This window comes from Telmatherina bonti (genome assembly GCF_933228915.1).
Source record: "Telmatherina bonti genome assembly, chromosome: 3".
NCBI lineage: Eukaryota > Metazoa > Chordata > Actinopteri > Atheriniformes > Telmatherinidae > Telmatherina > Telmatherina bonti.
Window position 1 is genome coordinate 23,600,187 of NC_136621.1, and position 27,830 is coordinate 23,628,016.

Genomic DNA, 27,830 nt, shown 5'->3' on the forward strand with positions numbered 1-27,830 from the left:
CAATCGTCAACTATCGCGAACAATACCGCTTTTTAGCTTTCAAAACTATTAGACATGTGTACATGTTATAGGTGGAAATAAATAAGTTCCAGCGGTTCTACATAAGCTCAGAAAAAGTCAATTAAATGTTGCTGTCCAATCAAACAAACAGATTAGTTCTCGGTTTCTGTCTACACCTTGGAAAATTTGTCCTAGATTTGGTCACGTGGTTCTCCTTTAAGATCAAGCTTCCGGTTGTGGACTTTTTTTACGAACGACTGAACGTCGCCGCCATATTGGATGGGTCTCCGCTTTCGAGGCTAGCTTCAAAGGCAACTGTAGCCAAGAAAAAGCCAGCAACTATGCCTGTATTTTGTTCCGCATGCGGTTGCAATAACCGGCGAAACAATGAAAGCAGATCACGTGGCATTACATTTCACAAGTAAGATTGAATAACTTGTTATTTGGCATTTATAATATACAGTTGTAACTAACGTCGTTTTGGCCACCAACAAAATGCTAACAGGAGAAGCTGGTACGCCGCGTTATCTACAAGTCTACGAAGTCATTTAGCAAACGCCTTTCTTGCAGACGAGATCTTGCATGTGAAGTTCTATTCTATCTTTGTTTTATGTCGTGCTGTTTTTGTTGTTTTTTCCCCCCTCTTTCATATTTTGAAGGTTTCCCAGTAACAGAACTGTGAGGAAGCGGTGGGTAGTTGCAATGAGAAGGAGGGGTTTTGTTGCAACCGACTCGTCCAAGCTCTGTAGTGAGCACTTCAAGACTGATGACTTTGATAGGACAGGTCAGACTGTCAGGCTTAGAGATGGTTCCATCCCATCGGTCTTCAATTTCCAGTCTCATCTCCAAAAAGTAGGTGTATTTTTACTCATTGTGCTCGCAGAGATGTGTATGACTCATGTTTAAAACAAAAGTTAAGAGTACACTTTATTAAACCTTTGTTTAAAAACCATCAGTTCTTTCTGCGTGTTTAGGACTGATTGATATATAAAATATATAACATTGTATACAGAACACTGTCTGATACTAAGACCTTTTCAAGTTGTTTTTAAGCAAGTTATTTTGGGACATTGTGTTTCTTGTATTTTAGCCAGTAGCAAAAAGGGGCACAAGAACATCAAGGAAAGCTGAAGAGGACTTGCCATTGGACCTTTCTCAGCATTTGCCTGAAAACGAACCTCAGCCCAATGATGTGAGTATTTGTATTTTGTTAGAGCCCACACAGCTGTGAGTATTGTGGCTCTGGTCATATATAAATATAAATGAATGAAACATCCACACCCCAATTTACTGACACTCACACACACACACTTTCTCAGTGTGTGTGTGTCTCACACTCATCGTCGTGGTGGTAGCAGTGATATTACGGTTATAAAATTAAGAATGAGTGCCGTGTTATGCACCTAATATTTTCGATGTGTAATGCACCTAATATTTTTAAGTGATATGATATAAATATCACTAAAAACATGTTCATTCTTCTATCCACTAGGACCACCCCTATGCTTTGCCAAGTTCTCCCACTCGTTTAAAGGCCAGACTCGATGAAGCCTTGGCTAGAGTGGCAAGTCTAGAGCAGGAGAAACTGAATGCAGAAGTCCGAGTACGGAGAGCAAACAAAATAATCAGGAGTCTTCTGGATGATCTTAAGAAAAAGAACCTAATAAATGAGCAGTCAAAAGGAAAACCTTACTTCTGCCCAGGTAAAATAAATATTGAATTACATATAAGTTACTATCTTTCTTACATTTTTATACCCTACCTGTGGGGACAAATTGGTATAGTTTCCTAACTCACCCTTAAAAGATATTTAATGACTCACTGTCCTCACCAAACATCTCTCTAAGTGTGTTGATGTGTTGTTTTCTTTTAGGACGCTGAAACAACAATCCCACTGCAGGACAGTTCCAGGCAATGTGGCAGCACCAGACGAGACTGTGTCCATTTCGGCTGCGGACATTCACTCTGCTTTAATAGCAGAGAAAGAGCTCCCGTCACCATTTGCAAACATTTCTGCAGTCGTATATGACCACAGTTACCTGCCCGTCTGCTCTGGTGGTCTTGTGGACAAAGTCAGAAATGAACTGAGACGACTGTCCTGTGAGGTGTGCCGTTCAAACCAGCTGCGCCCTCATCCACTGACCAGAGCTAGCACCTGCTTCAACTAAAAAGCAAGGGCAGACTGCTGGTCCCCAGAGGGAACAGTGCACGCGGTCAAAGCAGTCAAGAATGTCATTTGCCAAAATGTCTCAAATCAAGGTGTTTTTTTTTTTTGTCAGCCATTTTGTTGGGGCTGTGATTGGTTCAGAGGATGTGTTTTTAATTTGGCATCATATTGCTGAAATACAATTTGGACTTAATGAACATTTCATGCTTTTGTCTTTTGTTGTTTCTGCATTTCTCAAAGTAAAGCTGCAAAAGTAACTACCCTGGAGTTACAGACTGCACACAAAAGAAGCTGTGCAAAACCATTTTTCAAGGGTTTTAGCTCCCTGTGTGTGTGTGCATATAACAGATAAATCTAATTCCACCAATAAACAATCAAACTTCAGTATCAAATTAATTTATGCATGTCTGTTAAATTGCATTATAAAAATTATTTTAACATAAAGCAGTTTTTTTTTTATGTTTGATGGTGACCTGAATCATAAAACCTCTGCCCTTTGTAACAAACCAAACTGTGAGAAAAATCAGGTAAAACTTTGTGAAATTATTGTTGTGGTTGGGGCGCATGGGATACTCATCCAAGATGTCGGCGCTTTGATATGTCAGCTTGTATAGGCAGCGTAACACTATGAGGCCTCTACATATATCATGTCTGTGGGTTGAACATCCACGTCCTGAGGTCGTTGCCTTTCCAGCCATCAGTAACACATGGACACACCGGTCCTTTAAGTAAGTTAACCCTTAATTTTATGTATATAAATAAAACAAATGTCATAAATCTAACATTTACCTTAGCAAAATTTTGTATTCATTAATGTAAATATAGAACTCCCCACATCTTCATTTACTTAAATAGTTTTCTGTTTAAAAAATGTGAAGACATATAGCTGAAAGACCTCAAATATCTTTGAATGAGACAATGGAAGTAATTGGTGATTTATTTATTTGTGGCTGGTTCTGGTGATGTACCTGCGCTCTGTACTTTAATTTTTCCTGTAGTTTATTATTTTTTAGCCTTCTTATTAAGATCTGTTGTTTATTCTGTCTTGAAATTGACCCAGGTGTTCAATAAGGCATTTAAATCTCATTTTAGTAGATACACCTGTAAAATTACCTGTTAAAATGCATAACTAATCAGAAATACTAATAATATGAATGCTATTCAATATGCCCAGCAAGTCAGAAATTTTAATAAGAAATATTTTAGTTTCAGTATCTTAAGAACACAAGGCTGATGAAGGTGGTTTAAGTTTAGATTCATTTTTATTCTTCAACTATAATACAGTTCTTTTCAACTTCCTGATCCACACAGAACAAAGATAGCTTGCTGATGTTCAAACTGAGCATCAGAAATGGGAAGTTATCAATATGATACACCTCTGAAAGTCTATCATCTAATATAAACTACTGTAGTTAATTTCTATTACTGCGGGATCAGTTTGTCTGCAGTAAGCCACAATGACACAAGTAAATTCATGATCATGCTGGAGGCATGAGGTCAGTTTGGGAATAAAACATGATTGTTAGTATAAAAAAACCAAAAACAAGCCTTTCCTGAAATGAATAAAAATCTCAACTGGGGGAGTCTTTGGAATATAATTTCTCTAGAAACATGGTGGCAGGTCTCAAAGAATCAACTTATGCAGATAAAATGTTGATATTGTTTTTTTTTTTTTTTATCTCTAAACTATAAAAACTATTACAAGTATGTGGATGCAGCGTTGGATCCAGGTGTGGTGGGATCCAGATGTGAGTGGTTTCACAATGCTGGAGTTCTTCCAAAACTTTTGGATGTCAAGAAATACATGGCATCAGATCCACTGTTTGCTCTGTAGTTCATAACTTTAGCAGAGCTGTGCATCATGTCCTCATACCTGATTCCATGCATCTGCCTCTAGCAGCTCCAGAATGATGTCAGAGTCACATTGAATGCAACCTGGCTGTTCAGACTGAAGTCACATAGCAAAAAATCAGATATGCATCAGGTTTAGGACCACATATCCAAGCGGCCTGGGTCGCAGATCAGTAACAGGTCTTATAGGGGCAAAAACACCGGATTTGGGTCACTTCAGCCTGTAGAGTGAAGGCTACGTTCACATTAGGTGCTTGATTTTATACACGTGGTCTTGGAACTAAGCACGACACCTGAATTCAATTATTTGGTTGCGTGAGTGAATATTTTGTAGTCATATTAAAAGGGACTTGAAAAGTGAAGCACTATTAAAGCAAATTAAAAAAATGATCTGATCTGAATAAATATGTTTCACCGGCTAATAGGTAAAATAGCTCATAGGTAAACTGGTAACACACAAAGGTTGTGAAACCACTGGAGAAGCTTAATTTAACCAACCCCCCCCCTGTAAATCATTAAGTCTTTAAAATGTGATGCCACCGTGATCACGGTCTACTGAAGGTTATGTTCAATGATCCAGTGGAGCTATTGTTGAGGGTTGGAGCGATGATCACAGATCCTTGCTGAGCTGATATTGAAGCTGCAGAAGGAGGTGTCACTGTGGAAGAAATGTTGGAAGGTGCAGCTTTTATCCCCTCTGCAAGGGAAAAGACAGAATGATGGAAATTAAACGATGCATGATCAAAGGTGATAATAGGTCAATTTCAGGTTACCTGTCACAATTACCTGTGTAAGCAGTATTTAACTTCTTTGCAGCATTGATCAGCTGCATCCTCTTCAGGATGTCTTCTGTGATTTGCACAGCCTTCTCTTCACCGTAGCTTTCTATCATTTTACTTACAACATCAATCCGACATGCATGTTCTACACGGGCCCTTGGAATGGGCTGATAGCTGTCTGAGGCCTTTATTGTAAGGTACCACCTAAATTTTTTGAAGTCATCTTCAAGTATGTCTTCCAGAGTTTCAAGGATCAGGTGTGGAACCAGCATGTCTGTTTACTGGACAGATAAAGGAAAAGGAAATTGGTTTTCTTTTTTGTTTCTTAAAAAGAAGATTGATATCAATGCACTATTTCAAACTGTTTTTCAGTCAGCCAGCCTGCAGTTAGAAACATGATTCAGTATTTAAGAAATTGTTGAACATTCATCAATTTCTGACATTTTTTTTAATGAATGGAAGGCAGTAGGCCGTAAATCATTACATGTTTATCATTTTTCCAATAAAAAAGTAATTTTCACCAAGTTAATACACCAGAACAAATATTTTCACTCTAAATGAAACAAGTAATTGATTAAATAAAGGGGTTTTGCTTCTAATTCTGAGCAACATCTATCAGAAAAGTTTAGCTGATTTTCTAATATCACAATTGAGACAACAGTCTAAATCAAGGTATTGTGAGCTATTTTCTGGCATCCGTGGTTTAGTATGGTCAACAACGGTGGTCCTCCAGTTATACCATCTTACAAGCTTTAGGGTTTCCCTGCCTCAGCACACCTTCCTCAAGTCACTGGCTCATTTACAGACTGCTGCAGAAGCTGACAAGTTATTAGAAAACATTTTCATTTGAATACAGTGTGTTGTACCAGGAAAGTACTAAAACCTGCTGAATTGTAGATCTCGAGCAACATAGTTGGTGAACAATGATTGAAAATTTGGAAGAAGTTCCTACATTTCCCACAATTCCTTCCTCTTAGATGTGACGCCAGGCGATTCGGATCAGACGTAACCTACGTTTTAGTGTAATGTTTAGGATAGATGTTTTGTGGGATTTTTCTTTCTTTAGATGGTTAGAAGTAAATGTCAGGAATAGTTGTATGGCTGCAGTGAATGTGATTGCTGTAGTTTTCTAAATGTTTGCCACAAACTGAGATCCCAGAGAATCAGGAAGTAAACACATTAAAAGTATGAACGCCAGATAAGCCACAGATAGTAGCTACACATCCATTACATTTAGTTTACCTTTATACATATGGATAACTTTGGTGATAATTTATGATAATAAAATATAGGCTAAGGGACTTAAAAGTTAACAAGACTCACCCTCACCTAGTCCAAAGAAACGGATTCTTGCCCGTGTGATAAAACCACGTTATCACGGCATTTGGATTCATATTCATCTAAAAGTAACTCCAAATAATAAAACTGAATACAGAAGTGGCCAAGCAGCACATTCGGGTTTATAAAGTAGCCTGGATGGTCATACTGGTGTGTGTGTGTGTGTTGTCGCGCTGAACATTGAACCGATCACGCCGTCTAGCTTTACTTCAAGGAATTTATTCAAATCGAAGCAAGCAACAGCTGTTTAGTACAAATATAAGTGTACAGACTGCCATCAGATGGTCAAAACTTACCTTCAGCTGCGGATACACCACAGACTTCTTCTAAAATGGCGCAAACATTTAGTTTAGTTTCGGTTTAAAAGAGTGTGAAACTGCAGGGCTGGTGACTTTCAGAGAACTGCATTTCCGCCAAGACTGATGTTTGCTTTGGTACGAGGCAATAAAGTCTATCTATCGATCCATCCATCCATCCATCTCATTGTATTCACATAATATGGGGTTTAGAAATGTATAAAGGTTTAATATAATAAAGTCTTTCCTGTTGTGACATATATTATGTCTTCAAACTGCTATTATTGCTATGAATAATTATAATAATAATTATAATTACACACACACACACACACACACACACACACATATATATATATATATATATATATATATATATATATATATATATATATATATATATATATATATATATATATATATATATATATATATATATATATATATATACCTTGATTGAGTGTGCTGACAACAAAAATTATCAATGAAAATCAAATGTATCAACCCATGGAAGTCTGGAACTTGGCGTTGGTGGATGGAGTGAGACATGATGTCTCAGATGTGCTCAATTGGATTCAGGTCTGGGGAACGGGCGGGCCAGTCCATAACATCAATGCCTTCATGTTGCAGGAACTGCTGACACACTCCAGCCACATGAGGTCTTGCATTAGGAGGAACCCTGAGCCAACTGCACCAGCATATAGTCTCACAAGGGGTCTGAGGATCTCATCTCGGTACCTAATGGTAGTCAGGCTACCTCTGGCGAGCACATGGAGGGCTGTGCGACCCTCCAAAGAAATGCCACCACACACCATTACTGACCCACTGTCAAACCGGTCATGCTGGAGGATGTTGCAGGCAGCAGAATGTTCTTCACGGCGTCTCTAGACTGTCACGTCTGTCACATGTGCTCAGTGTGAACCTGCTTTCATCTGTGAAGAGCACAGGGCGCCAGTGGCCAAATTTGCCAATCTTGGTGTTCTCTGGCAAAACGTCCTGCACGGTGTTGGGCTGTAAGCACAACCCCCACCTGTGGACGTCAGGCCACCATACCACCCTCATGGAGTCTGTTTCTGACTGTTTGAGCAGACACATCCACATTTGTGGCCTGCTGGAGCTCATTTTGCAGGGCTCTGGCAGTGCTCCTCCTGTTCCTCCTTGCACAAAGAAGGAGGTAGCGGTCCTGCTGGTGGGTTGTTGCCCTCCCATGGCCTCCTCCATGTCTTCTGATGTACTGGCCTGTCTCCTGGTAGTGCCTCCATGCTCTGGACATTATGCTACGTTTTTTTTATGGCCTGCCCAAAAACCTCTTAAAATAAAAAAAAAAAAAAATCTATATGTGTGTATCAAACTTAAGTCTAAACACAGATGTCTCCTCTGTTATTGTTCCTGTTTAAGACACCGGCCGGCTGAGTAGTGTTTACAACAGAGGCTTGTGTGTCCTGTATCCCAGTTATGAACCTTTCATCAAAGGGAATGAGATCTTTTCCGCTTTGTTTCTTTTTTTTTTTTGTATAGCAGATCACCATCAGCTGGGCCAGCCCGGTATTGTTTACTATTCCCCAGGGCAAAATTGAATGTTAATTGACTTATTTTTTTAATCATATAGTGTACTTATGTGGAAGTATTTACATCCATTGTTTCCACTCTCATTTGTTTACCTGTAAATCACAGTCCTTTTGTGAAAAAACCTTTTTGTAAAAACTATTTATATTTGGACACCATATCTGCTTAAAAACATTTAACCCACCAGAGTTCAGTGCATGTTAGTTCATGTCAAAACTTTATTGAGGCAGCAGATCAGGGTGCAGACTGAAGCATAATACCACTAAATAATCTCCTTGGAACAGCAGACAACATGTGAGCTGCTTTGTCGGGGGGAATCTTATAGATTACTTGTGAAAGAAAATATAATGAAGAAACAGAAATTTTACAGCCTTTTTCATGAAATCATGAACAAATACAGAGACAGTTGCTCTGGAAAACAACTTTTAATGGATCCAGTGGAATTCAGGAGTCTTTCTGGTTATAGCTGAATATGCCGCTGATGGCCTGCACAGTGGCATAGTGGTTAGCCTATGGCCTCACAGCAAGAAGGTCACTGATTCAATCCTTGGCTGGGGTGAGCCTTGGACAGTGGACTGTCTGTGTGGAGTTTGCATGTTCTCCCCACGTAGGTGTGGGTCCTTTCCTCCCACTGTCTGAAGAGGTTAGGTTAATTAATTACTCTGTGTGTGAGTGGTTGTTTGTCTCTGTGTGGACTGGGTACACCCTGGATAGGTTGCCAGGGTACACCTTGTCTGGAAGTCTTCATCAGACTGTATGTATGTTGGAATTCTCTTACATTCATTCATTCATTTTCCTAACCGCTTATCCAATTCAGGGTCGCAGGGGTTGGAGCCTATCCCAGTTGGCTTTGGGTGAAAGGCAGGGTACACCCTGGACAGCTCGCCAGTCCATTGCAGGGCCAAAACATACATGTATGGTTTTAAATAGATCCTAAAAGAGCATTGTATTATGTCTGTATAGATCTCAGAGGAGCATGCCTGGAAATGTTTTAATTTTGTGTTGGGATTGGTTAAATTGTGTGAATAATCGTGATACACATGGATATATATAATGTATATATATATATATATATATGTAAGTGCGTATGTATGTACATACACCCATACCCATCCATATAACCATGTGTGTGTATATATATATATATATATATATATATATATATATATATATATATATATATATATATATATATATATATATATATATATATACTGTATATGGGTTACATACATGATTATATGTATAGGTATAGCTATATGTTTATATGTATATGTGTATGTGGCCATATGTGTGCATCTACTGATATCCACTATTTTACGATGGGTTAAATCTATTTGTTGAGTTATGTGAACGTATATTTCTTACATTGCAAGTTATATGGAAGAATAGCTGCTGCTACGCAAATTCTAGTGGGGATCTTAAATAAACAACACTTACCTGCTCCTCATTTTCCTCAGTCACTTGATATGCTCTGTTTGGGCAATAGATTGAGCATCCCATCTATGTTTTTGTGTGGGACACTGCAAGTTTTCACAGAGCCCTTCAGGTTAGAGAGTGGTTCAGTATGAACTAAGGTTTTGTCAGTCTTTGCCTTCCACCATACTCCCCTTTACTTAAACTCACTGAAGAATGTCTCTCCTCATGGCAGTGGAAGGTATATGAGCACCAACCTTACATGAGCATAAGTCACCTTCAAGCCCCGGAACTTGCCTGTGGTGACATAGGTGTGGAGGCATGCCAAGGCTGGATACAGCACGGCTTTTTTTTCCTGACATGGGGGTCCTCCATTACTGGACATACTAAATGTGGCCTGTGATTTGGATAAAGTCCTGTGGCCTGACCCTGTACAGAGAAATGATGTGGTTGAGTAATGTGCTTCTCATTTGTATATGTTTGTACTTTATTTTTACGTAGGCTTATTGCATACAAGTGCTCACATACAAACCTAGACACACTTTTTCTTGGCCTCTACACTGCAGCATTGCACTGAATTATTCTTGACACTCCCTTCCTTCCTCTCCTGATATACCAACAGAGAACGCCCAGGGTGGGTTTCAGCCATAGCAAAGGAACTGCCTGATCATCAGCTTCAGACACAGAAGTAAAGCCAAAGCACACACCCACATGTCCATAAAAACCAGAAGTATTCAGTGTTTTCTCAGAAGCTTCAGTCTGTGTCCAAGCATCAATAGGCAGGTGGTTGTTCTGTGCCATCTCAGCAGAAACCAGCATCTTAAGAGAAAGAAACTGATGAAGGATGCGTGTTCCTGGATGGCCGATTACAGTCATGCTGATTCGCCTCTTTGGCTCAGGTAAGTGAAACAGCATCTGCATGAATGCTTTGAGTATTTAATCAGACGAACACTCTGTATTGAAAAAGATCAGATGATACATATCAGAAATTGGAAAAGCTTTTGTTAGAGTGGATAACTTGATGCTCCACATAACATCTTCACAACATCGATGTAAGCAATGCAGCCATAGTGTCTTACCTGCTCAGATTATTTTAAGATTATATTTTCATAAAACTCTCACATTGCCAATATTTTAAGCAAGATTGTTGTACTTAACTGTTTGGATAACCTTCAACAATTCAATACAAATTAATTATTTTAATGGTAGTCTGCTGACATTAAAAGCTGTTTACTACACACTTGATTAATAAATTATCTTAGCAGCATAATTGATACTATAATTTACAGACTTTATATATTCATATATTTCCTGTTTATTTAGCCTTCAGTGACATTTATTATGCATACAGGGCTTTTTCCATCACAGTAAATCTGTAAATCAGTAAATATAGATTTAATTAAATTCAATTTAAATTTAGATGGTATTTAATCCCTTCCATTAGACTCTATCTGTTTAAGCATATCTGCTAGTAACTGGCAGAGTGGCATGTAGGAAAAATAACAATAAATCTTGACAGCCAGCATGCCTCCTGTGAGTGAGATCATCCGATAGGCAAGAGAACAACCTCAGGATTTGACGGAACAATGGTTAATTCAAAAGAGGAGTGAGTTCTTGGGCAGGGTGTCCTTCCTTCCTCTGAGGAACACACTGGGTGTATTCAGTACTCTATGAAACAATGGTACACAATACATCAGCAAAAAGGGTATTATTTCACAAGATGGCAAAATTCAGTTGACCCTTGGTTATGTTTTGCTAAGACAGGAAAAGGTGACTCATAAGTTCATAGTGTGTGATGCCAAAATAAATATGCGCAGACTTGCATCAGTGTATCTGTAGTTTAAATTAGTTTATATATAATTGTTAGAAATATGTCTGCTCTACATGTGATAATTATACTTTTACAATAATTAGAAAAAGCAGTCATCTGACATCTGGTTTCTGCTGCGTTTCTCCTATAAACTCAAAATAAATAAGAAAAAAAAAAAAACAACAACCCAGAAATAATAACATGCGTAGCCAACACTGAAAACAGAAACCTCAAAGCCCGCAGTTTCACAGCTTTTTCTCTTCTCCCCTGCACACAGGAGCAACTGTCCAATCACTGATCCCAACTGCCCTGACTGGCAGGTCATGTGATCTCTGAGGCATCTGTGACACTCAAAACAAGAAACAGTTATTATAGAACGAACCTTATCCCAACTGAACTATGATTACAACACAACAAAACTATAAACATGAAAACAAAATCCTGTTATCTGATCCGTTACAATATTTTCCCCCCTAATTACAAACTGTCCAGCACCCAGACATGATCACAACAAGCGAATCAACCATGGAAAAAAATTAATCTAAAATATGGCAAATCTTTAGTTTTGAGAAAGCTAAAGCAGGAAAAGAGAGAGTAAAAAATAGGGTATAAAAAGTACTGGTATAAATTTATGGTTTTCATAATTTCATATTGGTTATTTACACCTTATAAAACCTCTTGCATCGATAAATAAATAAATTTGTAGCCAGTATTATATGTTTACTTAGGCTACATTTACTTAGTTTAGTTTGAAATTTGACGAATTATGAGATTTACAAGAAGAAATTTGTAGTTTATGAACCTTATCAGCACCATTCAGTTTCACTGTGACAAGTCCTCAGAAAAATGTAACGCAAGATACAAAATACAAGAAGACTGAACTTCAGTTCTTCTAAGCTTAACTGTGTTGAAACTCCTAATGCTCAATGATCTGGAGGCAGCATGACATTTGTACTGTATATACTGTGTTTATGTATTAATTAATCATTTTCTTTCGTCTCTCATTTCCCAATTATTCTTGTTTCCTCAGCCACCTCATCTCCTCTTGTCTATCATACATCTGCGCCTCCTCTTCCATCACAAATTTCCCCTCCCTCTTTGTCACCAACAAACGATCAGTCTCTACTTTCCCCATCTCTCAGTACCCCATCCCCTTCAACCCCTTCTGTAAGCAGCCCTGGATATTTAACAGAAAAAGCTGAGTGTCATCTGAAGATATCACCTCCCACGGTTGTGGTCAGGTATGTTGGGAATGACTTGAGGGTGGTGACTTAGTTACAAATATGCATGATGTACTAAGAACTTTTTCTCCTGCTTGTTTATAAATGACAGAAACTCTTGTGTAAATTAAGAAGTACCCTCCTTCAGGAAACTATCTGAACACTTCACACCAAATTATGAAGTAGTGGGCAATGGATGAAAAAGCAGTGGATGTCAGAAATGATATCTTTTCTTTTTCTTTCAATTCCATGAATAATTAATATTTTACAATAAAAGTGCAACTCATGTACTTAAAATCTGTGGTTACTACACGACTTATGCTGAATTATTGCGGGATATATACACGTGGACAAAATTGTTGACATCCTTTGGTCAATAAAAGAAAACCTCACAATGATCACAGAAATAACTTAAATCTAACAAAAGTAATAAATGAGTTTAAAAAATCTTTGAAATGTAACATAAAATCAGACATTGTTTTTCAACCATGCTTACAAGAGTTATATTAAAAAATACACTCATGAAATAGGCCTGGACAAAAATTATGGTACCCTGAACATAATATCGTGTTGAACAACCTTTTGAGGCAGTCCTCGATGTTTCAGCTCCTTCCAAAGATGCTCAGTAGGATTTAGGTCAGGGCTCATAGAGGGCCACTTTAGAATAGCCTTAAGTTTTCCTCTTAGCCATTCTTTGGTGTTTTTAGTTGTGCTTTTTTGGGTCATTGTCCTATTTTGAGACTCATGACCTGCAATTGAGACACTGGTCGGAACATTTCTCCATAGAATTCCTTGATAGTCTTGAGATTTCATTGTATCCTGCACAGATTCAAGACACGCTGTGCCAGATGCAGCAAAGCAGCCCCAGAATATAACAGAATATACATGTTTCACAGTAGGGACAGTCTTCTTGTCTTCACATGCTTCATTTTTCTGTCTGACCATAGAGCTGATGTGGCTTGGCTAAAAGTTCCACTTTTGTCTCATCGATCCACCGGAAATTCTCCCAGATGCTTTGTGGCTTGTCAACATGTAGTTTAGCTTTAGCAAATTCCAATCAGGCTTTTTGGGTTTGTTTTTAACAATGGTATCCTCCTTGGGTGTTTTCCATTAAGTCCACTTTGGCACAAACAAAAGCGAATGGTGTGATCTGACACTAATGTTTCTTGAGCTTAAAGTTCACCTTTAATCTCTTAAGTCTTTCTGGGCTCTTTTGTTACCATTCGAATTATCCGTCTCTTCGTTATGTCATTATTTTTCCTCTTACAGCCACATCCAGAGAGGTTGGCTTCAGGGATGGATCTTAGATTTCTGAATATGTGCAATAAGTCACAGGAACATCAAGTTATTTCTTTGATCATTGTGAGTTTTTCTTTCATTGACCAAAGGGTACCATTATAGAATATCTATAAATGAATTTCTGTTGATGAATGAACCATCAGCTCATTGTGAATCATTATGGTTCACATTTGAATTTATGAAATAAATCAGTGAGGAACATTGTGTATTAATGATGCAGAAATAATTCTAAGCTATGTTTTCCATAATAAGTAGGCCTGCAAGGTTTTAGCAGGTCATAAATAAAGATATTCTACTGATACTGGGTAAAAAGAATCTTAAGTGGGCTCATGCCAGAACGGATATAACATGGGCAACTGTTTTAATGTTGCACAATATTTCTACATTGTACATTTGTTACAATACCACTTTGTCAATTTTCTGTAAATTTCACCCTGAAGCTTAATATTAAACTTTTTCTGAGTAGTGTTTTCTATAAAAACCAGCTAATTTTGAGGCACACAGTTACATAAAGTAAATGTGAATTAATGTTATGAACATCACTAGACTGGCTGTGTTACAATAGCAGTTGTAACTTTTTGAAAAGCAAGTTACTCGTTTAAATCAATAGAAAATCAGTATTCATGTGAAAGTAATAAAAGGACCAAATGTGTGAAAGAGGACTTGGCAACAACTAATTGTCAACTCCATTAGGTTTGGCGATCCAGTGAAAGCTAACTGCTCGAAAGAGAGGATTGGGTTTCCAATGCTTGGTTGGAAGGTCCCACCGGTACGTAATTCTGTATGAGACTTCCAGAAACACACCTCAGTGAATCTGATACTCGTAAGAGTTTTTAAATGATGAAATTAAATATATTAACATTTTTTAAGAGAAAGTTAATTTGAGAAGTTTAGGGAAGATCGAAATAGTAATTTTTAATGCAAAAATAATCAGATGAATATATGCAGCCATCTGTTGATCTTTAGTATTAGTACCACAGAAGTACAACTTATAAAATGTTATATAATCTAATGATGCAGTCTAACAAAATCTAACCTCAAAGAAATGGATACAAGAAATTATCTTAAATACAAGGTGGTTGTTTGAATTTATAAAAAAAAAAAAAAAAAAAAAAAAAAAGACAATGTTGAGCTGAGACGGCAGATTAGTTTACCAGTGTCCTTTTCCGTTTTTAAATAATTTAGTCCCAACACAACCTGTCTGGATTGTTTTTGTGCAAATGTTATTTTTTAAAATTGTATTTATGATACACTTTTTTCCCCCTATGTACTGAAATTTCCCTTCAGGATAAATAATTTTTCAATTTAATTTTTTTTCCTTTGTGAATTTTTAAATTCAATTTTTTTTTTTTTTTTTTTTTTTAAATTTTAATCTTTGCCAAGAATGCCTCACATAAAATTCGTCCCTTTATGCCACCAACTTTTTTGGCAAATAACATGATTTCTCAGAGATACACTTACATTTTAAATCACAGGTTATATTAGCCAAAAGGACCAATGAGCAGCTGTTTCTTCATCACACTGTGCAGGTGTACTCAATAGCTGTTGAACCACAAGTTTTTTTGTTTTTTTTTTTTGTTTTTTTTTTTAATAATGGCCTTTTAAATATTCATTTTAATGTGTTATTTCATGCAACTCCAGAAGGAAACTCCGCCAACTTTCAGTGATCATCTGATCTGGAGTGAGGACAGCATAACTAAATGGGACATTAAGCCTACATGCTATGCAGTCTCCGATGTGACGGGGCCGTGCAACGTAGATCTTTCCTTAATAGTATACCGTAAGTTAACTGTTTTATTTCAACATGTGAAACTATAAATCAGACCCTCTGACCTAGTTAACCAGTCACTCTTGTCTCCATAGAGCCTCCACAAAAGGTCTCCATCACATTTGTAAATCATACAGGGCCAATGTTTGTGGGACATTATTACAATCTGCAGTGTATAGTTCAGGATGTTGCACCCATTGAAAAAGTCATCGTGACCTTCTACAGAGGACAAACCAGACTGGCTCAACTCCAGTCCAACAACATTACAGAGAAAACACCGGTGAATGAAAGCTTCAATCTGAGCATCATCCCCTGTAAAGAACATAACAAATCTAAGTACTGGTGTGAAGTGAAGCTGGAACTGGGACCAGAAGGACCACAGCAGCCTCCAGTGGTGAAGTCACAAAGTCTCACTGCACTTGTTCTCTGTAAGTTTATTTACATTTATTATACATACATATAAACAAGTCTCTTTACTTAAACTTGTAACTTTCATCCTTTTCAGCGAGTCCACAGATCCCTCATCCTACAGCACAGCAGCCAAAAGCAAATGGCAAATGTGAGGTAGAAAGGAACTCAGAACCATTAGGTGGCAGTGGTAGGTCTCAAATGACAATTTTATAACCATTTTAAACTTTTGTTTGACAAACTTAGTTACAAGTGTATATAAATTTTTCCTTCTCAGTGGTTATGAAATGTTAATTTTTACCTGATCAATGGGTAAACAGGGTTCATGGTGATGTTGTACTGATCAGAATTTTCTTTTTCTAGGGACTACAAACAGCTATAAGGGATTTTTCTTGTTGGCTGCTCTTCTTGCTCAGATGATAAACAGACTTTAAAACTTCTCCCCATTATTGGATGACCACATGAAACAAATGGGAATGCTCACTGATTTGCATCTGCTGTTCAAATGAATTCCTGTTTATGTATGTCTTTCCATCTTCATTTTCATTTATTCCAAAGAGTAGCACAAGTTTTTCTACAAGCAGATGTCTGGCAAAAAGATGCTACTTAGGTACATATTCTGACTAGATTAAATTCTTCTTCTCAGGAAATTTCAGCTTTTGGCACCGAGAACATCTCTGAAAGAAATTTACATTTTTATCATACCGTATAGATAAGTTCAATACAGACATTTCTATGATAGCAGCACGCTTCCTTTTATAAGTCTGAACTCTGTCAGTCAATTGCTGGTCTATGTTCAGTACATGAATAACCAAAAACCCCACCAAACCTTACTACTAATAGGTTGAAATGAAGGACAATAAAACAAGTTCCAATATTAATTTCACCTTAAAAAGAAAAGAGTAAACAGTGTAAGCAAGTGCTGAAAGTGGTAGAGTTGTGTTTCAATACCATGTGAGGTTTAGACTTTCCTAATATACTTATTTTCAATATTAAGCAGAAATGTCTGCAGCAATACTGGAACCGTCTTTCTTCACAGGATGCATGTTTTGTTTATTTTTAAACATTATTTCAAGTTTGTTGTCATCCACTGGATAAGGAAGGTTATTGGCATCACATGATGAATGGGATGTCAGATGACTCATCTCATTTTGTTTGGATCAACATAGAATCCTCCATATTTTGTCCAATTGCAAACATAACTACATTACATATGGCATACAAAAAAACAAAACAAGCAATGAAAAATCAAATCAAAATAAACATACAAACTCAAACTTTGCATCCCAAGCCTGGAAAGTTCTTTATCACATTGCTTTAATAGGATCCTCTAGAGTTTAGTCCATCATCCAAACTCTGCATCAATCTAGAAAGATAGGAAATATTGTGTCATTCTCTAGCTATATAACAAATGGGTTGATACTGACCATTAGTTCTATTAAAAATCAAGCAAATTAAAATCTAATTTACTTGTTCAAAGAAGCATCTATATACAATCAAGCAACTTGATTGAATCTACAATCAAGCTTTCACAGAAAACCAGAGATGCTCAAAATAATGTGCAGACAACTGGTTCCAGACTTCTCACAGTTGCCGTCAGATGTACTTCACAGTGGGAGATTTTCTACTGGAGATGCTCACAGTGTGAAATATGATGGAGCATCTGTGAAAGATGCATATGAGGCAGGACAAGATGCCGACAACACACTGAAAAAGTCAGTTTTATTGTCAATATGTTAAATAGCTCCAGGGTTATCTTGTGTTGATTTTAATGCCTAATGTACACACAACAAAGAGTGGAAAGCAGCAAGCAGGTTGCACACTTAAATACAGGATGTAAGATTTGCCACTTAGCTTCATCTCAATAGTCAATCAGGTTGTTCACTCAGGGGATGTGTGGATAACCTGGTTATTCCATTTTCACAAACGACGCCACTAACCTCCAACACATTACAAGGCTGCATGCATTTGTGAAAAAAGCCTGAGGTGCTCCAGGATGGATGCATTTTCATTGCTCACGTAAAATACTGGCTCAAGAACGAACTCAAAACCAAATCCAGCAATTTAGCATGTTTTCTACATAATGCAATATCTTAATGAATCATAAACTAATTATACTGTTAAAACTTTGTTAAACCTTCATGCCTACCTAATGTAGATCTACAGAAGCCAACACATCACCACATGACTTCTCAGTCCACATGTTTTCTCTGTAAAATATTCTGCTTCCCTCAGAAAATAAATGGTAGATTAGTAACACTTACCACATGTCCATGAGAAGAGTTGTCAGCGTACGGTCACAGCAGCATCATCAGAGCCAATCGCTGCCTGGCTGGAACCCTCAACTCTCACATCTTTGACCTGCTGCAGCCCTGGCAGGATAACCTGAGAAATGCTGCTCACTGGGAAATCAACTGAACGGTACTGAGGAGGTGAAGGGGGGAGAGGAGGACAACTGGAGTCCACACAGAAGCTCCACTGCTTTGCAAAGGAGTTCTGAGAAAGCGTTGGAGGCTCATGAGCAAATGCGTCATCTGATGTGGTGTTGACTGGAAGATTGTTTCCAGCTGCAAGTGGTGAGAAATGGGCACCCAACTCCACTTTAACCTCACCATTTTTAAAAGCAGCATCTTCCTTTTGGTCAACAGAAAGAGACACACAGCTGGACATATCTGTTGCCTCAGACAGAATAAGATCTGCTCTTTGGGTGACTTTAGAAAGCACTGGAGTGTCCTGAAGACTTTTGCAGCCGTCTGATGGCTTGGAAGTACTACAGACCGGAGATGTTCCCTTTAGAATCTTTGCCTTATTCCCTCTGAAAAGAGTTTACAATGTTAGCAAACAGTTTATGTTCTGACAAAATTTAACTCCACATGCACTGTCAAACTCACGGTAGGGCTGTAAGACCCAACAGTTTCTTGCTCTCTCTTATCAGCACCCTGAAACAAGACATATAGCACAATGTTATATGTACCAGTGAAATTATGTGAAAGAATACTTAAAGTATTAAATCTTATATATTTAAGGCTGCATACCTAGACTGCATCCATCCTTTCGGCCAAAGAGGTTTGATGTCGTCCAGCAGTATTTTTATGTATTCCTCCACCTCTTGGCCCTCTTTAAAAGTGTCCATTTTCCCCCTCAATACATGGCCCAGGCACTCTCTGCATATATTAAAATATAACGTTGGGACCAAGTGAAAATTTTCTTTGTCCCATGTTTAATTGTTTCAGGGATTAAATAGAAAGTCATCCTTAATGCGCCTGACCTAATCTCCTGATTCCATTTGAACAACTTCTTTGGACCTCCTTTTCTCCCACCTTTCTCCTCAATGTTTTCCTCCTCAGTGACCCTGACAAAAGTGAGATCCAGATGAAAAGAGACATTTTTATGTAATGATCAAAAAGAAAAAAAAAAAAAACCCCAAAAAAACTTCAGGTTATTGTACAACTTTGAAACTGAATGCAGCCTCAGAAATGATATGGTGCCATTAATAATGTAACAAAAAATATTTAAAAAACCATAGATGTAAACTAAGTGCACCTTTCTTGTTTCTACAGGAATTGATTGCACATAGCAGCCTGGTGCAGTTAAGAACACTTCCTTAAGTAAATAGAGCCCCCCCCTTTATAAGCAAAAATGTAGGTCAGTTTGGTTGTTGGAAGGATCCACATGATAGCAGCCATGCTAATAAACAGTATTGCATAATAAAACATGTATAAAGTTTTTATAAGAACTATCATGTTATAATCGGGACGATATGGTCCCGATTTTTTAAATTATTTTATTTGGGTGACAACTCTACACGTCTGTAGGCTATAAAAGCCTTTTACAAATTAAAAAACCCACAGATTTTTTTTATATATATATATATATATATATATATATATATATATATATATATATATATATATATATATATATATATATATATATATATATATATATGTATATATATATATAAATTGTGAATGCATAATGAACTTACTTTAAAGATTTGACTTGTTCATACACTTGGCAGCTTTCCTTAAAAGATGCCATCTGCTCGGGCATTGATCTTTCAATGGCCTCCTTCAGTTTCTGCAAAGGGTTTTCCACGCTAGGAGGGTCCTCCTTAAAGAGAAGCAAGTCACTTGTAAATACTGCCATGTAACAGAAATGCAGATGAAACACTGAGCATGCTCACCACACGTGTGATTAAAAGTTTCTTCACTCGCTTCAGAAGTGTATCTTTGCTGCAGGGCATGAAAGATGACAGGTGTCGGTACACCTTGGAACGAAGCTGACCACCTTGTCCCTGACACTGCAACTCAATGCTAGGTCAAGACAGAGAAAGAGCGGAGCAATGCACTTAAAACACTGTAATTAGTGTGGAAATAGTTTAACATTTTGTCAAATAGTCTGCTGTTGTGTTTAACTTGTTTAAAATTAGGGGATCGACTCCAGGCTTCCCATGCCGAAATGTCCCTGGGCAAGACACTGAACCCTAAGTTGCTTCCCAATGTGCCTATTGGGGTATATATATGTATGTCTCTTTGGATAAAAACGTCTACTAAACGACTGTAGAATAGGATAGAAAATTAAAGTGGCTCTATTATACACATTTCAGTCTAATTTATTTTAATTTACAAGTCCAGAAGGGCAAGAAATAATCAAGCATTTTTCACAATCCCCTTCATTCATTTTGTATTTAGCCTCCCAGATCAGCCTATGCCAGAAACAAGTGAACAGAGAAAGCTCCGCCCTATGTCCTGCCTGCGGGCTGCGTCTGATTGGTCAACTGCTAGGAGTAGTTATCCTTAGTGGTGAAGGTGGGTGTGGTTTTCTTGTCACGAATGTGCACAACCAAAAGAAGATGACCAATCACTTCGTTCCTCCCGCGGGACGTCACTAAAATTTCGAAGTAGAAAAAACTACCAACCGTTTCTGTTGCCATGGAAACCAAATGTGCTGGAAAACTCAAACATGCGTTGAGGTGATAAAAAAAAACGGCGTCGCTCATATGTGTGATAAGTTTTCAACACTATAACACTGTAGAAAACTCAAAACTAGAAATGGCATAATAGAGCTCCTTTAAGCTTTATTTATAAACTGCTGAAAGACTGTAAGCTTACCTATTGTGGAAAACATTGCTTAGAATCATTGCTGCATCATTAAGACACAATGTTCATCACTGAACTATGTCACTAATTAATATGAGACACTTGTCATACCAATAACTGCGCACCCACTAAAACTAGCTAATTTGGGTTTAAAGAACCAAATGTGTGCTTTCATACAAGGATCAACTGATCATGTATAAACTAGTTGGAGTGTAAAGAGAACAGGTTTATGGTCTTTACCGTTCCCAGTGTAATCCCGATTTAAAAGAAATTATCACTGTAGTGTTGGTTTAACTTACTCCAGTAGGATTGAGTTAATATCTGGATTGAAGAACTTGAGTTTTGATTCCCCTTCTGATGTTTTGGCAGCCTAAAGGGGAAAATCAAGCCTGAACATCTACGTCCACTTTGCATTTGTGTAATGATTATCTTTCACCACATCCTAAACAGCCTTCGTGGGTACCCAAACCCTACCATTATGAGCTTTCTAATGTTGTCTTCCAGTCCTGGGGGAAGATCCTCTGGTAGGGGTGGACACTGTGGTGATGAAGAACTGGATTCAGACTGGATTTCATCTGAAAGAAGCTTTGGCTGGAAGCTTGACTTTGTCTTTACAACTTGTGCTTCAGCATCTGCCAAAAAATTGAGCTGCGTCTGATCATCTGCTCTGGTTTGGATGAGCTGTGTCTCTTCAGCAGTTTGAGGAAGGGATTTTGGTGACAAAGGGTCATCACTGACATCTAGTAAGGAGTCCAAATCGATATCAAAATCCACTGTGCTTGCTGCCTGGATAAGAGCATGGTCAGTGGTGGAGCCAATCAAGCTCAGCAGAGGGTCAGTTAGTCCCGAGCTGCCACCGCCAGCTGCATCTGCTGGAAACAGGTGGGCCCCTGGAGCACTTACAGCCGCCTTCTCCATCCTCTGTCGTTCCTTTTCCTTTTCTCTTTGGAACTTTTTCAGCATGCTGGTAACACTCAGTGTTTTAACGGCCTTTTTCTTCTTTTTGATCCTGTTATCTGGCCCAGTTGCAGATAAAGTGCTACAAAAACAAACAGACAATTTTTTTTTTTTTTGCCATATGATATGTTAACAAATCATATTTTACTCTTCCTTACCTCAACTTTGGATCCGTATCAATTCTCCTCTCGCCAGTTGCTCTGCATTGCTTCTTCTTTGGCTGAACCAGCTCGCCATTTTCTTTACGTTTCTAAAAATTTGTAATAAATGTTTTTTTTGTTTTTTTTTTAATCATGATACTAAATCTGAGTGAGAAAAGTTTGGGAATTATCTATAAAGCTGTACATCTTAATCTGAAATGCATCCATCCAGTCTGGTTTCCATTGCAATATGCACTACTTACTTTTGTGGGCTCAGATGCTTCATCTTCCAATGGGAGGTCACCAGCTTCCATGTCAGAGGCCTGGCGGAACTGAAGCAAACCTGAATTCACATAGAATCCTCCAAATTTGGTTGTGATGGAAGATGGCACAAACTCATCATACTGGAGACCAACCAAAAGTGATAGAACAACACAATTTCATAAAGTTATTAGATTTGATTTAATCATATGAACAAACCCAGCTGCTTCAATGACTCACAGCTTCAGAGTTGTCAATAAAAGAATCCTCATCATCATAACCATATCCAATATCAATCAAGTCCTCAATACGGTCCTTTTTCTTATGGTTGCCGGCCTGGAACACAAAAGAATAAACATTTGTACTTTTGCTTCAGTCAAAAATAACATAAAGCATTATTATTATTAATAAATACTGGTATAAGATAAAAAGTTACTCACATATTTTTCCTTCAACTTTCTTGCAACAGCAGCAATTTCATCATTTTCTCTCTTTGCTTCTTGTTCAAGTCTGCTCACTTGAAAATCATCCGTTTGGCTGATCTGTCAAATTTTACATTAATGACACTGAAAAAAGCAAGAGCATCCTTTTTTTTTTTTTTTTTGTCAGATTTGAATAATCTGACAAACTGTGAGTCATGACTGCTTGCAGTAAAGGAGCCACCAGCAGAGAGGAGCCATCAGTATTTCACAAGATCCACAAGGACTATTTAAGCTCATGCCTTATCCTGTAACTTACAAATACTGCGTTTCCAGGGGCAAATCATACTTCTGAAACAAGATCTGACAATCAGCGACATGGGTGGAGAATTAAATAATAGCTATTTTTAGAGCCATTTATCAAACTCTAATCCCCTCACCAAAACAAAAAACAATACTAGAAAACACATGTGCTCATTTGATTGGCCTTACTACTTCTGCAATTTCTATGTTAACTTAGACACCGTCTAGTTACATCTACATACCGGCATTTTCAACAGTTTTTATTTATTGTTTTATTACACTCCCCCACACCAGGTTTTCTCAAATAAACTCTGGATGCAGCCCCACCTCCTTATCAACAAGCTGGCAGTAATTGAACTCTGGGAAGTTTTGCTCGTCGGGCTCAAATAACGTGATGTCGAGACGAACTGTGCTGGTGTCACCAGACCGACTGGAACGGATTTCTTTCTCTTCCAGGACATCCGGGAAAGAATTTCGGGCCGCAGCAGCGGATCCACCACTAAAGGGAGGCACATCACAACTCAGAGTAGTCAGCTGAATTCTGCGGGATTCAGCCATCCTACCTGCTGCCACAACAAGACTGTGCTTTCATTTGAGTGACAGAAAGTCTAATTAAGTAAAAGTGGTTGCAGGTGCGCGCGCGCCCCTGGCATGATCAGTGCCAGTTTCCGGACTCTGCGCCAATGGCGTTTATGGAATATTTTCTAAGCGTTTAGGCTTCTTCACAAGTCGATAGTTCGCGTTTATTGCTTTGCTGGTATTTTAAATGAACACACTTTTGGATTTTAGATTGAGTTTGTTTTCAAGTGCAAGTTTACTTATGTAAAAATGAGACTTTATATATAGGCTACTGATTTACACGATTAAATCCGGACTTAGTGCTTTAAATGACATAAATAAAAAAAAAAAAGTACAAAAGAAAAGAACATCTGGCCTTAAAAACCAAAAGGAATGAAGATACTGGAGATCCTTTCACACTAGCTGCCAGTCTACCCATGAGGGCATCACCACCACAATGGCCACAATTGGTTGGCCCTGATTCACACCACAGCCAAAAGGCTCCAACACAAGGGCCCCTCAGTCTAAAGCCAATGCCATGGCTACGACCCTGCAGATTGAGTTGACATGGCCTCCAGCGTGGGGGATACATATGAGGACAGCACTGAAATGAACACAGTTTAAAAAAAAACAACTAAACAAAACAAAAACCAATAAAGAACAACTAAGAATAATAGTTAGGAACTAAGTATAAATCAGCAGGAACAAAACACTACAAGATACTCAAAGTGCCCTTGATGCAGGAAGTAAAGGTCGCTGGTTTGAGCCTCAACGCCTGGGGATTTGAACAGTGACCTTTCTGTACAGTTAACATGTTCTCCCCATGTATGCGTGGCTTCTCTCCAGGTATTCCGGCTTCCTCCCACTTTCCAAAGACATGCATGTTAGGTTAGTTCATCACTCTAAATTCTCCCTAGGAATGAACGTGAGAGAGAATGGTTGTTTGTCCTTCTGTGTTGGCCCTGTGATGGACTGGCGACCTGTCCCGGATGTACTCTGCCTCTGATGACTGGGATAGGCTCCAGCTTCCCTGCGACCCTTAATCAGACTAAGTAGCCAGGAAAATAAACAGGTGGGTGGTAAAAAAGAATGAATGAATAAATGTTGAAGGAAATATTGTATTGTATTGTACCTTATTTACCACAAGAGGTAGCTGAAGATCCATGAGAACAGAAGAGCTCAGCTGAAGCTGAGGTATTCCAGGTGTTTACTGTGCATTCAAATTGAGCTGCTAGGCCACACAAACAAGGATTTAATTTGGCAATACACATCGGTCAAATAAGTATTAAAGCCACTATGAGTGTAGAGGGCTATAACATTTTTTTTAACATCATGAAATACTAATTAATGTTTAAAAATAGTTTTAAAAAAGAAAACAAATTCTTTACGTTTTTATTGGACAAAAATATGAATGCATAGGACATAAGTAAAACACAACCTTAAATCCTTGCCCAAATTTGATAATAGCAAAAAGTCCTTACTGTAATGTGCTTGTTGAGATGGTATTTTTTAAAAAAAAATCAGATCTACAAATCCTTGACTTTTTCATGCTGCCTGCAAGCAGCTTGCAGTGAAGTGACTTTGACAATTACAATAATGGGATAATTGCAATCTGTCACCATACATTCAGTGTTAGCCTATCACAAAATAACCAATCCAAACCAGATTCCCTCCACACACATGCCCCTGATCTGCATAACACACATGGTACCCCACTTTGTAATTATAAATGAATTTCACGGTGCAAGGCTTTTAATGCAAATAATATGGATTCTTATTTTGTCGCCAACAGGACTGAATGTGTTCGAGTGAGTATGAATGAGTGTGTATGCAGAGGATCAGATTGTGGACAAGCTTTGTTTGATTAGCCTTTCCTCTCAAATGAGTTAATGGGATGGAAGTTATTTGCCTCCCTAAGCTTGAGATGCAAGGTTGAACAGAAGTGTTGAATATTTGAGGAAAAAAAGAAAAAGAAAGGCATCAATACATATGCAGGACACAATGAACTAAGTACACTGGAACAGGACAAAGACAGACAGATGGAGACGGCAGGGGTAGCCGTCTGTATGCGTGTGTGTGTGTGTGGTGGTTTGGTTAGTGACATGGACCCCATCAGAGCTGGATCAGAGTGGGGAAATTGGAGGACAATGTTGGAAGAGGGGGTATGTGGGGGATAATTTAAAGCAATTGGGGAGGCAGTGTCCCAGAGGTGCATAATTTACTCATTCATTAACTACACCAAACAAGAGCCAATATTAATTAACTCAGTCCTTGTGCCTCATGCCCAGTGAAGCGCGTGCTTTGTTGTCAAATGGCCACCACATTCTTGGAAGTGCAAACGTTTGAATCTGGCCATACAGGCCAGTGGGTAAAAGAAGCTGTTTGGGATCATTATATGCCCAAAAGCAGAGCTTCATGTTGTTTGAATGGAAAAGCAATAAACAACTAAATCAGTTAGCTCCGATTTTTTTTGGAAACTATGCTGATAAATATTATGGGAAACTTTATACCCTACTGATCTTAAGTTTGGGGGAAAATAATGTACTTTTCGCTCTCAGTAAATGAGTTTGTAAATAAATATTTTGCACATAGCATTGTACTAAACACTCATATATAGTATCAAATAGCATGCATACTATAAACACAAAACAAACACAGCTGTAATACTTCAATACAGAAAGAACAACAGTTTAATACTTTCATTATACCTAATATGTGTAGTTTGTTTTCTAATCCTTTTAATCTATTTGATATGCTGTTTTCCTGAAAGTATTTTACTTAGAAAAAAAATGTGTGTTTCCACCACTTAAACTATTACTTTAAGTAGCATACTGATATTGTTTATTGCCACCAATCAGCATGATAATCCGTGGAAAATAACAACAATAACTACTACTACTACTACTACTACTACTACTACGACTGGATCTCCTGCTGGCAAGAGTAATTTTAATTCTTCTATGACACATTTTTAGGGTAAATTTAAGTTGATATGAACCATGGGAACTAACTTATTAAATTATTTGGGGACAGTAAAGCAACTCTGCTGCCCACCTGCAGATAAACACAGCAGTAAATGAATAAATCAGTAAAAGCTTGTTCAAATCGTGTGGTGGCAGCTCATGTTAATTTGAGCATGTGTGCACTTTTCAGCTTAGTCTTCCTCCACCTTCTACTCATCTGAATTTCAGAAATAAGGTAAATGCTTATTTTTCTTCTGCATTTTTATAGTTCTTGGGAGTTACTTATATCAATATTGCCCATTAAATGCAAAGTACGTTATTCCACCAAACAGCAAACTGATAAAAAAAAAAAAAAAAAAAAAAAAAAAGTTTTGGTACACAATAATGTAAAAGCAGTGAAAAAAAAAAATTTCTGCTGAGTTCTGTGAGACTTTGTAAAAATGAAACTGCTTTCCCTTCCTTTCGTATAAATCTCCTCTCGTTTCCACTGGGGGGCGCTCCTCCACTGATCCTGGCTCTGCTGTCAGGCGCCGCTAACTCTGATTAAGGTTTAAATTGGCTGAATTTAATGAACGTTGCCTAATTAGGCAGGATAACAGCTTTAATTGATAAGTAATTATTTGCCACAAATTGTTATTAATTCTCCAGCTCTATCGTGTAATGTACCAACTCAAAACCCTCCTTTACACCCCCCCCCCCCCCCCCCCCCCCCCCCCCCGCCCCATTACACCCTCCCTCTGCCCCCTTCTCCCATTTTCCCCTGCAGCATTTTCTATTTATGTATACAAGTGATGGTAAACAATTAGGCATATGTTAGGATGGGATATTCCAGAGGGTATCATCATGCAGCTCTTGGCTGACTGGCAGTTTATGTTGAAACTATTTGCTTTCATTGATATTTTCTAACATTGTTGTTTTTACTTTCCTGAGACATTGGCTGTGCGCCCTTGACTGCATGTTGTCATACTTTGAGAAAACCAAATTCTAGAGAAAAAAAAAAAATCCAGCAACAAAAGTGGTTGTTTCAATTATAAAGACAACTTCTGTAATAAGCACTAATCTTTTGGCATGGCACCTGCCCCTGAGTATTTTGAAGGATTAGCACAATTGGCTGAGTATTAATTGTGAGGTGGGGAAAAGGCTTTTGCTGTTTTGTATGTATATTGTCTTTTTCTCATGTATTTTCTCACAATTTGTATTTGTATTTTC

At 38.0% G+C, this 27,830-nt stretch overlaps 3 protein-coding genes and 1 long non-coding RNA gene across 4 annotated transcripts; 2 read left to right on the plus strand and 2 right to left on the minus strand.

The window, feature by feature from the left end:
- Positions 1–304: 304 nt before the first annotated feature.
- Positions 305–2,401, plus strand: LOC306774962 (THAP domain-containing protein 6-like). The gene is made up of 5 exons (XM_079265155.1): positions 305–421; positions 660–852; positions 1,091–1,192; positions 1,493–1,703; positions 1,874–2,401. Exons 1-5 carry the CDS (start codon positions 342–344, stop codon positions 1,879–1,881), a joined length of 594 nt encoding a protein of 197 aa, XP_079121281.1. The 5' UTR covers positions 305–341; the 3' UTR covers positions 1,882–2,401.
- A 1,123-nt stretch (positions 2,402–3,524) lies between these two features.
- LOC306774851 lies at positions 3,525–6,528 on the minus strand. Its single transcript, XR_013771840.1, has 3 exons — positions 6,432–6,528; positions 4,805–5,078; positions 3,525–4,715 (listed from the first exon to the last, which is right to left on the minus strand). It is a non-coding gene; the product is annotated as an uncharacterized lncRNA (long non-coding RNA).
- Positions 6,529–10,138: 3,610 nt separating this feature from the next.
- LOC306772476 (uncharacterized protein) lies at positions 10,139–18,313 on the plus strand. The gene is made up of 7 exons (XM_079261962.1): positions 10,139–10,312; positions 12,254–12,464; positions 14,436–14,511; positions 15,384–15,522; positions 15,606–15,938; positions 16,016–16,108; positions 16,282–18,313. Exons 1-7 carry the CDS (start codon positions 10,258–10,260, stop codon positions 16,350–16,352), a joined length of 978 nt encoding a protein of 325 aa, XP_079118088.1. The 5' UTR covers positions 10,139–10,257; the 3' UTR covers positions 16,353–18,313.
- ubn1 (ubinuclein 1) lies at positions 18,205–23,658 on the minus strand (the record flags this gene model as incomplete). Its single annotated transcript, XM_079263282.1, has 12 exons — positions 18,205–18,733; positions 18,810–18,857; positions 18,954–19,082; positions 19,187–19,270; positions 19,907–20,031; positions 20,105–20,234; positions 21,320–21,390; positions 21,495–22,059; positions 22,136–22,227; positions 22,381–22,521; positions 22,619–22,714; positions 23,428–23,658. 12 exons carry the CDS (start codon positions 23,656–23,658, stop codon positions 18,205–18,207), a joined length of 2,241 nt encoding a protein of 746 aa, XP_079119408.1.
- Positions 23,659–27,830: the final 4,172 nt, after the last annotated feature.